The sequence below is a fragment of the Brassica napus genome, chromosome A3 (assembly GCF_020379485.1).
Source record: "Brassica napus cultivar Da-Ae chromosome A3, Da-Ae, whole genome shotgun sequence".
Taxonomy (NCBI): domain Eukaryota; kingdom Viridiplantae; phylum Streptophyta; class Magnoliopsida; order Brassicales; family Brassicaceae; genus Brassica; species Brassica napus.
The window spans coordinates 23966525-23982797 of NC_063436.1; the positions used below are offsets into that span (position 1 = coordinate 23966525).

At 34.6% G+C, this 16273-nt stretch overlaps 3 protein-coding genes across 4 annotated transcripts; all 3 read right to left on the reverse strand.

Moving 5' to 3' along the window:
- Positions 1-211: 211 nt before the first annotated feature.
- LOC106444381 lies at positions 212-1009 on the reverse strand. Its single transcript, XM_013885858.3, has 2 exons — positions 840-1009; positions 212-736 (listed from the first exon to the last, which is right to left on the reverse strand). The coding sequence occupies exon 2, from the start codon at positions 700-702 to the stop codon at positions 358-360; it is 345 nt and encodes a 114-aa protein (XP_013741312.1). The 5' UTR covers positions 703-736; positions 840-1009; the 3' UTR covers positions 212-357.
- A 2107-nt stretch (positions 1010-3116) lies between these two features.
- LOC106440183 (transcription factor TCP2-like) lies at positions 3117-12698 on the reverse strand. Of its 2 annotated transcripts, none has more exons than XM_048776850.1 (2): positions 5632-5845; positions 3117-4797 (listed from the first exon to the last, which is right to left on the reverse strand). In XM_048776850.1, exon 2 carries the CDS (start codon positions 4480-4482, stop codon positions 3310-3312), a length of 1173 nt encoding a protein of 390 aa, XP_048632807.1. In that variant the 5' UTR covers positions 4483-4797; positions 5632-5845; the 3' UTR covers positions 3117-3309. The 2 variants fall into 2 exon arrangements, 1 of the variants encoding a protein (XP_048632807.1); XR_007338432.1 differs by having other exon boundaries at positions 4474-4797; positions 5632-12698.
- A 195-nt stretch (positions 12699-12893) lies between these two features.
- On the reverse strand, positions 12894-15074 carry BNAA03G58270D (E3 ubiquitin-protein ligase RNF19B). Its single transcript, XM_013885857.3, has 3 exons — positions 14838-15074; positions 14346-14458; positions 12894-13123 (listed from the first exon to the last, which is right to left on the reverse strand). Exons 1-3 carry the CDS (start codon positions 14968-14970, stop codon positions 13040-13042), a joined length of 330 nt encoding a protein of 109 aa, XP_013741311.1. The 5' UTR covers positions 14971-15074; the 3' UTR covers positions 12894-13039.
- Positions 15075-16273: the final 1199 nt, after the last annotated feature.

The following is a 16273-nucleotide window of genomic DNA, read 5'->3' on the forward strand; positions in this document are numbered from 1 at the left end:
AATTAAAAGTAAAATCACAGTGTGGATATAAAAACACTTTAGTTTAGACAATAGGGGAAAGGGTTAGAAGAGTCTTTGTATATATCATACGTAACACCGATGCAGACATCAACCCAATTAGGTGGGTTGTGCAGAGAGATACCTTCACCCAATAGGGATGTGAATTATGTGATCTTTTTTACCAATCTATGTGTACATAGAGATAACTCTGTTCTTCTAAATGTAAATACAAAAATGATTTTCAAAAGGGTAAAACATACAAATGACATGTAATAAAATTTTGCTTTTAAGCATAGTGAAGAGACCAAATCCATAATAAAAGACTAGTGTTTAGTTACACAATCTCTCGAGGCTCTTCTACTCTTTAAGCTGGATCAACGAAAGCTGTTCCTCGACAGAGCAATCGACATGGCAAGACGTCCTGCAAGAGGCAGGGATTAGTATCATACCAAGACAACGCTGTTCGGTAGGCGAAGGAGACGATCTTCTTATGCTGCGATACTCGACAGCGTCTTGGAGAAGTATGTTTCCTTGCTTGTCAATGCAATGGAAACTGCCAAGGAAGAATCTCCCGTCTTTGATTCCAACCAGCATCTGGCGAAACAAGAGCTTCCTCACTCGAGCTATCGCATCTAAACTCGACGACTCTTCGGAGGTTGATGCAACGATGGTGGTGCTTCTCTCTGCTTCTTCGTGTTCCATTTTCCACAACAGGTTCTTGTTTCTTGTATATATACTTAAAACATCAAGAACACACAAGAAAGAACAATCAACAAGGAACCAAGTTCGTAAACACTACCAAAATCCATCAACAAACACGAATCAAGACCAGAAGATACCTAGAAGATGATGCTTGTTCGTTCGTAGTAGTAATCTTCTGAGCTTCAGATCCGAGGGCTCGGGAAACCCTGGGATTAATCTACGGCGTCAATCCGCAGCTGAGACTATTGTCGGAAAAGACGATATAGATTATCACGTCTTGTCTGTAAGGGTATGACTGGTTTTCCCGCTACCACCCGCAAACGCAGCTTTTGCGGTTGGTAGCGGTTGCTGGCGTTTTGCAACAATCGTTCAAACCGCTCTAAACCGCTCCAAATCGCTCCAAATCGCTCTGAACCTCATAAATTCAAAAGCTGGTTCCAGCTAGCGTTTGCGGTTGCGGGCGTTTGCGGGAGGATAAAAAAAATTATTTTTTTCCAAAACAATATAAATACAAAAATAAAAAAATTCAATAAAAAAATTAAATTGAAATTATAAAAATGCTAAAATATATCAATTAAATTTTAATTAATATTATAAAACTTTAAAATAAAAATATTTTCTATATTTTTAAAAAATTTAAACTATAACTTTCTAAATATAAATTTTATATTTATTATAATATTATTATTTTTGATATTTTTATAATTGTATAAAATGTAAATATTATTAATTTATTATTTAACTGCTGCTGCATTTGGTAGTTAACCAGTCATAAGTATCCCGCAAACGCACAAATTTCTAACCGCAGAACCAGTCGTACAAATCTCTTAAAACCGCTAGAAACCGCAACCACCCGCATCCGCAAACTCCCGCAACCGCAACCGTAACCGCTGCGGTTAAACCAGTCAGGCCCTAAGAGGGGCAGGCGTAAGTGACGTGGGCCTTAAATCCATTATCTTATAAGAAATATTAATCCATATTCAAAGCCCAATTGCTTTCTTAGTATTTTTTTTTGAAACAGCCGTGTATCACCGTGGCTAAAATAGCTTCAAATATTTCATGACAGATAGATAAATTTTCATATTACCACAAAATAGCACTTGTGTTTTTATTTTGAATACTACTAGTTTCTAGAACTACAGTCTTTAGTTTTCTTTTGGTTTGGAACTGGCTTGTGATCCATTCGGAAAAAAAAGAACGTTCGATATAACTCTCAAAAGGATCATTTTGTTGCCTTCTTTCTATCATTTTCCATTTGTAAATATGGACCATTGACTTTAAACGATATTTTTGTCTCAATCTTTTAATCATTATAAATGTGACAAAAACTTATCATAATAAATACTAATATGGACCATTTGACTCTCTCCATACAGAAGATGCAGAGAAGAGTAATCAATTCGAAAAATGTGTGTTAAAGATGATGAACAGAGACGATATCAAACATTGGAACTCGAAACACCAAGAAATACCTTAATACTCACGAAATAAGCAAAATCGGATGCACAAAATCTTGCAGTAAACAAGTTTTGATTCAAAGTCTATAAATTTATTTTTGAACTAAAAAAAGTATAGGAATTTGCCATTTATCAGCAAAATTTTAAATGTAATTAAGGAAGATTGTATAAAAGTTACTTGAAGGAATCCTTTTTATTTTCTGTAAACATGATAAAGCCCTCCGAACACATGAAACACAAGTACACCAACTTTACTTTAAATCCCAAAACCACACTAAAGTTGAAAGCTTTCCTAAAATAAATAAACAACTAAAAGAATGAATTTAATAATAGTTTGTCTAGTACCCTAAAAGATGGGTTAGCCATGTGGGTGCAGAAGAAGAAGATCAAGTAGCCCATGAAACAAAACGTTTTTAAAAAAAAAAAACTTAAAATAATAAAAACAGATCGTAACAAAAATTATGAAAATTTGGGAATAGCCATTGTTGAAGACAACAGCTGTCAAATGGGGAAGATATATCAAATATTATACTCCTATATAGATAGATATGAACCAATACATATAGAGAGAGACAGAAAGAAAGACATGAGAGATGCTAAGGAAGAAGGGAACCAAACAGAGATCACGACAGGAGACAAATAATTTTAATTTTCACTCTCTTCAATACATAATGGGCATTGCCCTAAATTTTCAGTTTCAGTTATCTATCATAATTATTTTTCTTCTCATCAATGTGAAATTTTTATATTTTCATTTTCATTTTGAGTTTGTGGTCTCTTCATTTTAATTTCCGTATTTTACTTCTTCTGATATTTGATTTGATTCAATCTAGTATTCTTAAAAGGCTCGCCCTATTACCTTGACCTATACTTGTTCATGAATACCAAGAAACAGTGTCTTAGTACTATAACAATTAATTAAAGAGATTAAAAAAAAATTCATGCCAAAAATAATAATAAACCACAAACAAAATGATATTATCACAAATACAACATTACAAACCCAATTCAAAAAAGATTTAACACACATTAACGATGGTAATCAGAAGATAAACCAAGAAGAAGAAGATTGATCACACTTGTGTGATGAATGAAGCAAAAACAAATAAAGAAACATAAAACAAAAGATGCAAATGGTAACACAGTGTCATCAGTTCTTGCCTTTACCCTTTTGGTCTGAGTTTCTGCATCCATTCTCATAGTAAAGCTGAAACTGGTGATTGTTGTTGTTGTTGTGGTGCGGGTGTTGATTCTCTGCAGGCAGTGCACCGGTACCGAACAAGAACTGTGGACCTCCACCACCTTCTGATGATGGAAACCTCTGTAGATTGGCAAGAAAAGACTGATGATGATGATGATGATTAGTTGAATTGGACTGAAGGGTCCCCCTGTTGAAACCACTGAACCCGGTGGAGGCCACGGAGGTTGTCGACATGTTGAAGTCGAGATTGAAAGCTCCACCGCCGTTGGATCCTGCCGGAGATATCAGATGGTCGGGAACGAAGGAAAACTCTTGATGAGGATGATGTTGATGATGATGGTCGGAGATCGATGAGAAGGGGTGAGAGTTTGTTTGGATCGGGAAGTGGGTCTGACCCGACCCGAGAATCAAACCGGAGCTGAAATACTCCATAGGAGCAGGCGATGAAGAAGGAGCCATCCATTGCCGGTTAGTGTTAACCGGATCCGAACCGGAATTTAACAGATCGGTAAACGAAGTCGTATGGTGGTTGTTATTACCGTCTCTCTCCTTGGTCTCTTTAGCTGTTCTCTCTCTAGCTCGTTCTCTAGCCTTATCCCTCAGCTCCGACCTCGAAAGAGACAAACCAGAAGAGTTCTTGCTCGTGTCCGAATTGCTACTACAAGCAGATTTAGACAACGAGTTAGCCGCAGCCGCAGCAGCGGTAGGAGAAGCACCGGTTAGTGTCGGAATCTGATTGTCGTCATCGTTCATCGGAAAATTTGTGTTGTTGAGCGAAGGGAGCTCGGAGATTGAATCTTCAGCAGCTTTGATGAGCCACTCGACGGCTTTGCTCGGCTGATCGTAGCCTAACCGGTCTTGGAGATCGTAGAACTGAAGAGCGGTGGAGACTGATAACCGGACGCGCCGGTCACGTGGGCCTTTGGAAGTCCAGACTTTGCTGTGTCGATCTTTGCCACCGGAAGCTCTCGAAACCCTAATGATCCTTGAAGAGTTGTGATGCCACCGGCTTAACCGGTTGTTGTTGGTGTTATCCACGACGTCGCCATTGTTGTTCTTCATCAGATCTCCAATCATTTCATCATCACCAATACTCTCATTCCTAAGCTTCTCTATAACCATTTAGGGCATTTTTTTTTGTTCCCTCCCCCCAAAATTAAAAATCTAAAGGGTTTTTTTTTCTGTGTGGGTTTTATTGGGATTTAAAGGAGTAAAGGTTGGGACTTTGAAGTTTTTATTGCTTACCCACTGTGTAATGTGTGAGCATTGATGATAAAAACCCTCAGAGGAAAAATTCAGGAAAAGAAAAATTAAATTAAATTAAATTAGGGTTTTTGATATTTCACCATCAAAGTCAGTAGATACATGCTTCGTTTAAGCTTGTCTGCAGCTGTGTTTGCAGAGTCATCAAAAGCACTGCCTGAAACAATCTCAGGCCTGCAATAACAAGATGAAAATAAAACCAAAGAAACAATCTCATCAGAAGAACAAATCTCTATATATATATATATATATATATAAGCATATGTTATATCTTTATCTACAGTCTTTACTAAGGGATGACTTTCATTTATGTACATATTTAAGATGTATCAGTTATTCTGATTTGGAATTTATGATCTACTCTTTTAGATCTGACAGATTGAAAAAGATGATTTTGATAAAATGGGTTTAAAGATGATGATCTTTAATAACACTGATAATTAAGGTGAGAAATCAAAGAACAGCTACAAGGAGAATCAGAAGCTATGATAAAAAATAATTAAGCTAGTTAATTGATATGAACACGGCAACTTTCGGCTGAAGCGAGTATCAATGGAGACTTTAAAGATAACAAGACAAAAGATGCAGAAACCGAGTTCAATCTGTACATAAAGAGTTATTAGGGTGTGTGTTCTAATTATGTAAATAAATAGTATAATAAATTGAGTTGTTGTTTCATAGTTACCAACAAGTAGATAAATTAAATTAAATTTATTGCTATAGTGTTCTGGATTCTATGCAGATCGTTGGACTCTAGATGAAACAGGTGTCAAGCTCTCTTGCTTGATTTGTTTGAAACAAAATAGGAGAGGTTTCTTTCTAAATTGAATTTGGCTTTCCTGGTTTAGAAACTCTCATCAAGATATCTAAATCATCGATCTGAATTTGGTCTTTTCGAATCGTAATTGAAAGAAAAAAAGAACTCAAAATTCCGATTCTTTATCTGATTGGTTTTATTTTATTTTTCCGGGAAAAGTTCAAAACTTTATAAGATAATCTGAGACTTACAGGAACAGAGGAGCTTGAGCTTTGAGCTGGGTTGCGTGAAAGAGGGCTAGGGTTTTAGGGATTGTGAGAATAACAATTTAGAAAGAAAATCCGAGAAAATTGGAATTTCTTTGATGGTGATTTAAAGGAGTGATGATCAGAGAGAGAGAGAGAGAGAGAGATTGGACACAAACCAGTCTTCTCTGTTTATTTCCAGTTCTACCCTTTATTACATGACTTTTTCACTCAATTGCCATATTCCTCTATAAAATATCTGAATTAAATTATCATCCTTTAGCTTGGAAATAATATTTATGATTTATTGAATATAAAATGGTTTAATTTTATTGGATGTAAAAGATTTAAATATTGGAATTGCCATATTCCCCTATTTAATGTAAAATGGTTTAATTTTTTCAAAGCGGACAAAATTTGTCTGATTTTGGCATTAAATAAGACACGCACACAACAGTTTATATATTTACCAACTTTAAAATAAAATTCAAAACATATACTTTTATTAAGTGTGATACAAAACTAAATCAATTCTTGAAATTAATAGAAATAGCTAAATAAACCATTGATGTGGGATCGTTGGCTATAGCATTATTGCAAATAAAAAGGTAATACATGTAGAAGCTTTGTTTTTTTTTTTTGTTAAATGTAGAAGCTTTGTAGATATGTCTTTTCAAAAATTATTTAAGTTGACCACCTTCAAGATTTTGGTTGGTATTCTGATTGGTGACTGATTATGCATGTTGTATTCGGTAATTTTTGTGGTTATATTCTGATGATACATTTAAAAAAAAAGAAGCAAATAGAGATATCATCAAAAGAAAGACGAGAAAAATGAAGTCGGATCTTTTTCAACTAGGTCGTATCGTATTAGGCCTACATAACTTGAATATCATTACCTACTTACTCTGTAGCTTGTGCTCGATGGTTTATACAAATTTATTCCTAAATGTACGTGTGTGGATGGAGACAGTTACTTGCACAATATATATGTAAATATCTTCTTTTTTTTTTTTTTGTAACACAAACATATTTCATTCATAATTTAGCCAGCTACAAAGATAAAAGCAACATCTAAGACTGGATGTGCGATCCTAAGGAAAACGTTCAATACAAGGCAGTAAAGAGATAGAGACACAAGCTTAGATAAACTTGATAACAAGTTGGAAGAGTTATCAAAGGTGCCACGTACGAGGAAACCTCTAGAGAGATTACACCGTCCTTCAAATTCTTCACCAGAAATAGTCACCGTATATTGTGACGGTGGGCGCTCCACAACCTCGATTCTCACCGGGGTGAGTATCGTTGTACCTTCCGGTCCCAAACGAACCATCACACAAGGTATCAAGCGGTAAGGAAATCGACAATGATCATTGGCTATGCAGCCAAGACAGGGGTCCTTCTCATGAAGGAAGTCTTTGATGGAAGTTGTCACTCCTGCAAAGCGGAGGAAGGTGGGAAAGGATCTCTCATGGCCCTGGCATGAGGAAGTTTGGCTAGCCTTTCTAAGAGTGGAAAAAGCTAAAGGACTACAATCTTCAAGCTTCGATAGATTCCAACATAATAATAATAATATTGATGTGGTACTTGCTCTTGTCGGAGTTGGACGTTGATGGTGAGTTACACTTGAGACATTTGGAACAATTCCAAAGATTGCACTAAGGAGGAACGTATGTACTTCTGAGTCTATCACTCGTGGATGTTTCAACTTGTGTCGCCAAACTAAGTGTTGAATCCCACAAACACAGGCCGGTCGAACAGAAATTGACAATGTAAAGCACGAACTCATGAAGCATGTATGATGTGCGCCTAAGACAATGGTATGAAGACATGAATGATACAAATTAGGCAATACTGATCTTTTTACCTTCACGTCAACGGGCATAAGGATGAGCTTCTCAATAGATTCCAAAGGGGCAAGCAGTGAGTCCAGGCATATACTTTCACTTCCAACATTACCGTGTTGGAGCCATAAGGATTTGCCAGAACCAAAGTCGAGCCTCTGGTCAATGAAGTCTGAAAAGCTTAAGGAGAGTAAGCTTTCGTTGTTGTGTACATCTGCGAGGATTTGCGGTGAGAGCTCAGAGCCGTCATGGCTTGTGATTTTTTTCTGCAGTGAACAAGAAGGTTCAGGAAGATTGGTGAGACAGGTCAGAGTAGGACATAACGCTGTCGGGATGGAGCTGGAGAATCGACATCGTGTTTTCAGCTCTGGTTGTCGCGATAGGAGTGGAACTCGAGCATCGAGAATAGGCGTAGTGTCTGTTTTAAAGTGAAGTGCAGAGCTCTCGTTGATGGAGGTCCATCTGCCTCCTACCATACCAGCGGCTAGCCCGTGCACGAAGGTGATGGAGAGTAATCTTCGGAGGTTTTCCGAGAAGGGTTCAGATCCGGATCTCAGATCCAGAAGAGAAGGTTTGTGATTGAGCGGTGATTGAGCACCATAGAAAAGCTCAGATGCTAGATCTGGGGCAGAGAAAGAGTGAGCATTGACAGAGATGGTTGACATCAAACCAGAAGCCAAAACACCAGTCGGAGTCACCCCCCTTGCGGACCAGTCCAACCCGAGAGAAAGAAAAAAGAGAAACAAAAGGGTGAACAAGGAGGAAAGAAGCAACAAAACGAAACTACAAGTACGTGGAGGTCGACGCCGGCGAGCAGTGGCTCCACCGGCGTCGGAGAGCTGTCTCAGATGCGGCGCCTCGATATTCACGTCTGGGAGAGAATTAGGGCGAACATATGTAAATATCTGCTTTAAGCATTTTGTAGCTATAATGAGTTAAATCGTTTTTTTTTTGTAACCTACTATGAGATAATATCTCTACGCGAGAATCTTATCCTCTTTTGAGTACGAAATTTCAAGTGATCTGTATTGGAGACTGAGTAGCTAACCTCAGGGAGTTAGCATCTTTTGATCTCTTTAACCATTGATCGGAAAGTCTTCTTTATAGAAAGCTTGGCAATATTACTTCGTCTCGAGGGTCCAAAATAAATGATAGTAGTATTCATCACATTGTTTGATTCTTTGTAGAAATATGCTTAAACACCCTAACACTGGTCTAGAAGATCAAGAAATAAGCTGAGAAGTAGCTATAACGCGACACTGCGAAACTTGTTTTAACTAAATTTCACGTAATGTTAAGTGAGTTATCCTTTAGCATTGATATTAAACCCAAAACTACACATATTTATGCAAATAAACATATATATGCTTATATATGCAACAAACATATATACTATATATAACTACTTTTTACTCTAGATAGCTTTACAAGTTTATTTTCCACCTACTAATCATATTTATCAAGAATGCAGACCCATATATTGTTTTATAATACATATTATGTCATATCTTATGTCACACCGCTTAAACTCATACTAGAATAAACACCTATAGATTAATTTAAGAGCTAAATATATGTTTGCATTCGCGCAATTTGAATCAACTTTAATAAGGGGGATAGTTAATGTGATTTGTGGAATTCAATAATAGTAGTAATTAAGAAGAATAAACGAGAAGCAAAAAGAGGAGCAAGTGGTTCACGACGGGCTCGAGAGCACGTGTCGCTGTCTTAACGGACACTTGCTGACTTCTCGATCACTGTTGCCTTTACCAGACCACTGCACGTGTCTGCTTCTTGGTCATCCAAATTTCTGCTTACTCTCTATTTATCGCTCTCAAACACAGTTTTTAAACTGTAATATATACTTTATTATATAGGGGATGATTGGTAAGTGTTGTACCTTTATATTTTTTGCTGTAGAATTTAATCTGTAGATTTATTTGATGTAGCTTTCCTTGCTGTAGATTTCTAAAGCACTAATTTTTAGCTCTGAAAATAAAGCTCTCTACAGCTATATTTTGATTTTTCAGAGATTTTTTTGCTGTGAGTTTTTAAAAAAAAAGCAAAGCTCGATTGGTTGACATATATAGCTGTAGACTAAATTTTGGCTGTCCAGAGCATCTACAGCCCCAACCAATCATCCCCATAGTTGTCCAAAAAAAAAACTGCAATATATATATATATATATTAATATTTCAATATAATTTAACTTTTAATATTTAAAAATGATACCCTTAAAATATTATAAATATAGTGGTTTCTCAAAAAATCAGATAAAATGAATGTATTTATTCTTTTTTTTTCTCATGTTTTATTATTATTATTTGTCTCAAATCATGATGAAAAAACCAACAATGGTGTTTTTATAAGACTGTATAAAATTTTAGGTTTCTGCTTTTTCAATTAATTTCTAAAGAATTCTATAACCTATAATCTGGTTTCTTCTTTGATGTTGTTGTCCATGTTAACTTTGGTAATTCACCAATCTTCTAAGTTTTATATGCGTTTTTTTGGGATCAAATATGCGTTTTTCTTATTTTACATTTTATCGCTTGACCTCTAAACATAATAAATAAGAAAATAAAATAAAAAGCTTTCTCTCTCTTATCTCTCTCGTATCTTTTAGAGAGAGAGCTTCATCTTTCTGGCTGTGTGAAATCAACGGGATGGTGATGTGTTATCTCCATCGATTCACCGGATTCTCAACGGCATCAACTCCAGCGTTCGGGCTTTGACTCTGGCAAGCGGCGGTTTCGTTAACGTTGTCTTGGCCGACTTCTCTTCTGGCAGGCGGCAGCTTCCATAGCGTTGATCTTGGCCGTATGTCCAGCGCCGTATTGGCCGGCTTACCTTTCTTCCTATCATCGTTTCATCTCCGATGTTGGGTTGATCTTTTAACTGGATTTGTCCGGTTTGTTTGTTTGGTTTTTCAGTTTTCTTAGCGTTTCATTGTCTTTCGTCGTTGTTGGTGCGGTTTGATCTTGAGCTTCCTGTTTCCGGTGTGTTCCGGTGGAGTGCTCGATTAAATGCTCCGGCGGCGAGCTTCAGGCCGGTTACGTGGGTGACGTTTCCGCTTATGAGCCACATGTCTTCTTCGTCCTTCTAGGAGCTACATGTGGCTATGTGCTGTCGGCGAAGCGTCACTGTTCACCCTTAGAATTTTCTACTGTTTGGGCTTTTAAGTTTGTCCATGTTTACGTTTTTCTTTGAGGCCTTTATGTTGGGTCTTGTTTGTATATTTGTTGTCCTTTGTTGGTTTTTTGGACCTTTTAATAATAAAGAGATGACAAAAAAAAAATAAGAAAATAATATTCGTGAAAACTGGAAACATTGTTTATACAAAAAGTTATATATTGCTTTTAGGCTAGCTAGGATGTACATAACCTCGTGTACGTGTGCATACAAAATCCTAGAGTTATTTTGCAGAATACCAAATACTTTCTGGTGTATTATAAGTATTCTCAAACTATAATTATTAAAAATATACTTTTTTTTTTTTAAAACAAAATTAAAGATCTACGGGAGTTTTGAACACGACGTCAATCGAACACTCAAACCTTCTGATCGTTTGATACGAAACTACAATAAACATACCTAAAGTAGTAAAAGTGGAAAAGAAAAATAAAACATTGGGCCTGTAGAATAAGTATTATGCATTTTACGTGTTATATATTTCAGGAATTTAAACGTTAAGAGTATTGATATTGTAAATATCAATAAAACTAAACTATTATAAATAATTAGGAAATGAAACTAATGCATGGATCTGAATCTTTACTAGATTCGTAATGTAGTGGTACTGTTTTGACCACAGTTAGTGATGTGATGTTATGATTTTATAAACAGCCTTTTATAGTGCACATGTACTATTTTCTGGTCATTGCAACTATGTGCGTTACGTACTGCCTTGCACACAAATAAAAGATCTAACTATTTTATAATATTTCACTTTAGTCTCTTTTTTTTTCTTTTGGAACAAAATGAACATGTAGACGAATCATCATATCACTTATACATATATATACGAAAGTAAGTTCAACGATAAAGACTGCTTATGTTTGACAAAAGAACTTCTGAATCATGATATATCTATATCGATGAGCATAATCCACTGACTGATTGGTTTGTTGTATGTGTAGTTCATTCATCTAGATAAGATTTCATAGCCGTGACTGAAACAAAATGTAAAATTATTTTTATATTAGTCCAACAAAACAGTACCAAGTTGATTCATTTTTTTATCAACTTAATTTATCTTTTTGTTTATTCTAACAAAATACTAAGAGACAGCAAAACTACATAAAAGTTATTATATGAGATTTTTTCATGACCAATTGGATCAAGTGTATTAACTAAGAGTGTACATTAAAATATAAGCGAAGTTGATGTGCTTTTAAAATGGACCATTAATGAATCTAGTGGGTCGTGACTCATGATTACTTTTGTCCATTAAGCTTGTACATGCTCTATATGGAATAAACCCTAATTACGATTTGAAAGATAGGTCCACCCTGAGGTATATACCTTTCTATTATTAGATTCACTCTAATTAATTTATGATTACCCATTACATGTAAATTAGTTCAAATAGCCTATGTACTAAACTTTGATCTTTATTGGTTAATTATCTTTCAGATAATCATGGAAGGACCACAACATACACCCATGATAGTAGATATTGTTGCAATATCTATATAATTTATATATGGTTATAGACTTATAGTGAGTTCAAAGTCATATTTCCATCGAGGTTTAATACTATAATTAAAGCGACGAAATGATGATAAAAATAAAAATTAATTTAAAGGAGACAAAATACAAAATGTGACGAATTTATAGAAAAAAAGTTAACTCCAAAAAAAAATTATGGATAAAACCAATGTTTTTAAAACCGGACCGGATACCAACTCGAAAAAGCTACTGGTTAAGTGGTCGGACCGGTTCAACCGGTCGAACCGGATTTTCTATTTAAAAATAAATAATTCTAAATAATCATATATTTACACTATATAGACCTAAAATGTAGTTCCACATATAATATGTTCTATGTTCTCTTTTATTAATTAGATATAAACAATAACCATAAGTTTAGTTATATATACAAGTGAATACTATATCAACTAAAATTGATTAAAAAACTGAATGACCGTTTAAATTATATATTTATTTATTTTTACAACTAAAAATCTTAAATTTTATGAATATAGAAAAATGAGAATAAAATATGAGAGTCAAAAAGAGATTTAAAAAAAAAATTCTTAAAAAAAGAATCAAAAGAAAACTAATTAAATAGTAAAATTATAAAACTAAAATTTCCAGTCTAATTATTTGGACAAGAATGTCCAAATTAAGGCCCAATGTGGAAAAATTTAGGGGCCTTTCCTATAATTCTTAGTTAGAAGATGTCTTTAGAATGGATGTAAGTAACCGTGGAAGTGTAACTTCTGTATATAAACTTAGATAATCGAATGAAGTTTCAATCATTTCACAACTCCATCTAAAATATAAGCACCGGTTCAATAAACATCATACCCACGTAGAACTAAGCATCATACACATTCTCTTTTTTTTTAACGTTTTTTCTTAGCTCGTTTGGAAGAAGACCTCAACGTCACTTTTCTCAGATCTTCTGGAGCTTTCGTGTACAGAAACGGCTGCACAGAAAGAGCAAATTTGACAAATTGATGAGAGTAAAGAACACAAAAGTGTTTATGGAATAATTATATTAGACTCTCATGAAAATAATGTTACAACATGCATAGTTTATATAGAGAATAAATCAAACTAATTTCCTAAACTAATATGGAATAGTATATAATAGATAATGATAAACTTCATATTCTAATATATTGATGTATATCCTAATATTGACTATTGGATTGGATCGATCTTCTAGATCTCCCAATACCCTCCTTCAAGCTCATACGTGGTAACACGTATGAGATTGAACAATCTTCAAATTAGGTGGTAGAAGTAGCTCATGCACTAATCGTTGCGGAAGCTTGATGAATGTCTCATAGCTTGCGATTTTGCAAGCCGAGATAGATGATCTAAGTTTTGGTTGAATGTTTGTTTTATCCATCCTACAATGAGATGATTGTTTGCTCTCCAATCTTCACGGTAGGGTGAATCGGCTGCCGGTAGACTGCCGTCAAGAAATCTGAATCTTCGTGAGCTAATAGCCATACGAAAGTTGATGAATGAATGTGAATTGTTGAATGAATTTTCCTTGCTTCAAATCGAGAAACAAAGGAATAGAGAATAAGTTTGATGATTTGCGATTTTGCAAAGACACCAAGACTATGATTGAATAAAAATCTTCTTCTTCAAGTTGTGAATAAAGAAGTTTTTGAATGAGAAGTGATTGTTCTGCGATTTTGCAAGACAACACGAGAATAAGGATGTTTTTGATGTTTTTAGTTTTGTTCAGGCTCTGATACCATGACAAATTGATGAGAGTAAAGAACACAAAAGTGTTTATGGAATAATTATATTAGACTCTCATGAAAATAATGTTACAACATGCATAGTTTATATAGAGAATAAATCAAACTAATTTCCTAAACTAATATGGAATAGTATATAATAGATAATGATAAACTTCATATTCTAATATATTGATGTATATCCTAATATTGACTATTGGATTGGATCGATCTTCTAGATCTCCCAATAAAATTCAACAATGTTACAACTTACAACAACACGTGAATCCCGATTAGGATCCAAGTTTAACAACTTCAATCCCTACTTGGAAGAACAAACTAGTTTCACAACATAACATGTATCTACCTAATGCTAACAAGTTCATATAAACATGAGAACATATGAAGAAACAAACATGCAATGAATAGACTAGAGATCGAATTTGCTAACCTCGTTCTTTCTCTTTTGAAGCTCAAGAAGCTCTCGGCAATAAGCAATACACTCGGAGTGGTAAGCTGCAGCTAAATCCTTAATCAAAGCCTTCCTCTTGATGATCCCAATCACTTTAGAGTCAAAAAAAGCTTTTGGTTAGATACATAGAATCCTTAACAAGATGTTGAAAGAAGCAAAACAGAGCAAGATGGTGAATGAATCTGAATCATGGATCTTTCAGAAACATTAGTGATTCAACTTGTTACACACATCTGTTACATTAATGAATCTGAAACTGAGAAACAGAGTAAGTGTTCACATCAATCGGATTCAGCTCTATCAAAGCAAAGTTGATGTCTTTCTCTACATTTGGTCAAAACCCAATTGGTTCTTGTGGGAAAGACACGAGCTTTGGGGATATTACATCAGTCTAATTGAAGGGTATAAGCTATGAAAGCCCTAGAAATCAATTTGATGTTGCAAGAAGAAAGAGGGGAACTAGAGAATTACTTCGACTAGGATCGAATTTAGCCGGAGGAGTAGGCGTTTCCGGCGGCGGATCATCGGGGTTTGATGGAGATTCCGGCGGAGAAGGAAGAGTGGGCTCAGGTGTAGGAGTAGTTGGCTTCTCTTCTTCCGCCATTGAAGGGAGTTTCAGGTTTCTTTTCCCCCACAATGATGCTTTTTAATTGTTTTTAGTATTTATTTATTTATTTGAGAAACGATTTATTCATTTATTTCCGATTCTATTCATTTTTTCTGTTGAGAAAAGATGGCTTCACTTTTTTTTTTTCAATTCTTTCTAATGCTTATTTTATTTATTTTTATTTGTATGCATGGCTGATCCTCAAATTCATGGAATTTAAACAAATACTAAATATGAGTCTGTATTTGATGACAAAAAACAAAAACAAAAAAAAACAAAAACTAAATAATTAATATAAATTTTAATAATTAAATTGCAAATTGAATGATTTATATATTACACCTTAATTTTTGCTATGTCCATGATTAATATGTTCATGATTCATTATTTACTTTAAGAAATACATATAAACGTATTTATTTACTTTGAAAAATAACATCCTTTTTCATTCTTTTATAGCTTATAAAATAATAGAAATGTCCAGTGAGCAACATAACAAAGAGAAAAGATTATCTAATTCGCTAAACTTATGTGTAACTTTTAAATATTATGAGTTATATAATAGAACAAATATCAAACTTGTGTGATTTTAAGAAGAAAAAACGTCAAGTGTCAATATAACGGATTGCATAATTCATATCTAAGTAGATTTTTTTTTGTTGTGAGAAAAACTACCTATAAATAGTAAAATTGATATTTTTCGGGGTATGTACATTAACTTAACTGTTTTTCTTACCTTTTTGGTATGCACTGTATTTTACTTTCTAGAACCTCTTCTAAATTTAGCAGGTCATTATCTTTGATATTTTTGGATATTAGCATTTTCCCATATTTATATAATTAACCGTAAAAAAAGTCTTCTGATCTTTAAATAAATAACCTATCTTTTGTTCCAATCCAGGAGTAAAACAATCAAATCCTTCATACAACACCTTAATATTCTTCTTTTTTCTCTGCCCATTTTCAAGACAACAAGACTTTTAAAACTGCATAGCTAATGGCGAATGAAATGAGGTTTATTCAAACATGGGGAGAGGTAACACCTTCACTATTTCATCGGATTCAACAGAGACGATTATCGAGGAGCATCTCGCAGCCTAAGTTGGAAACGATTCTTGAAGAAGGATGTGGTAGTTTTCCAGTTCAAGCTCCAAAACGGATTGTGATCTTTCTTCCTCTTCTCCTCTCAATGATTTTGTACTTTGTGTTGTACAAGACTATCAAAGACTACTGATTACTTCTTCAATCTGCAGTTTGTATATGTTGTTAATAACAAGTTATGTCCATGATTTAAGGTTAA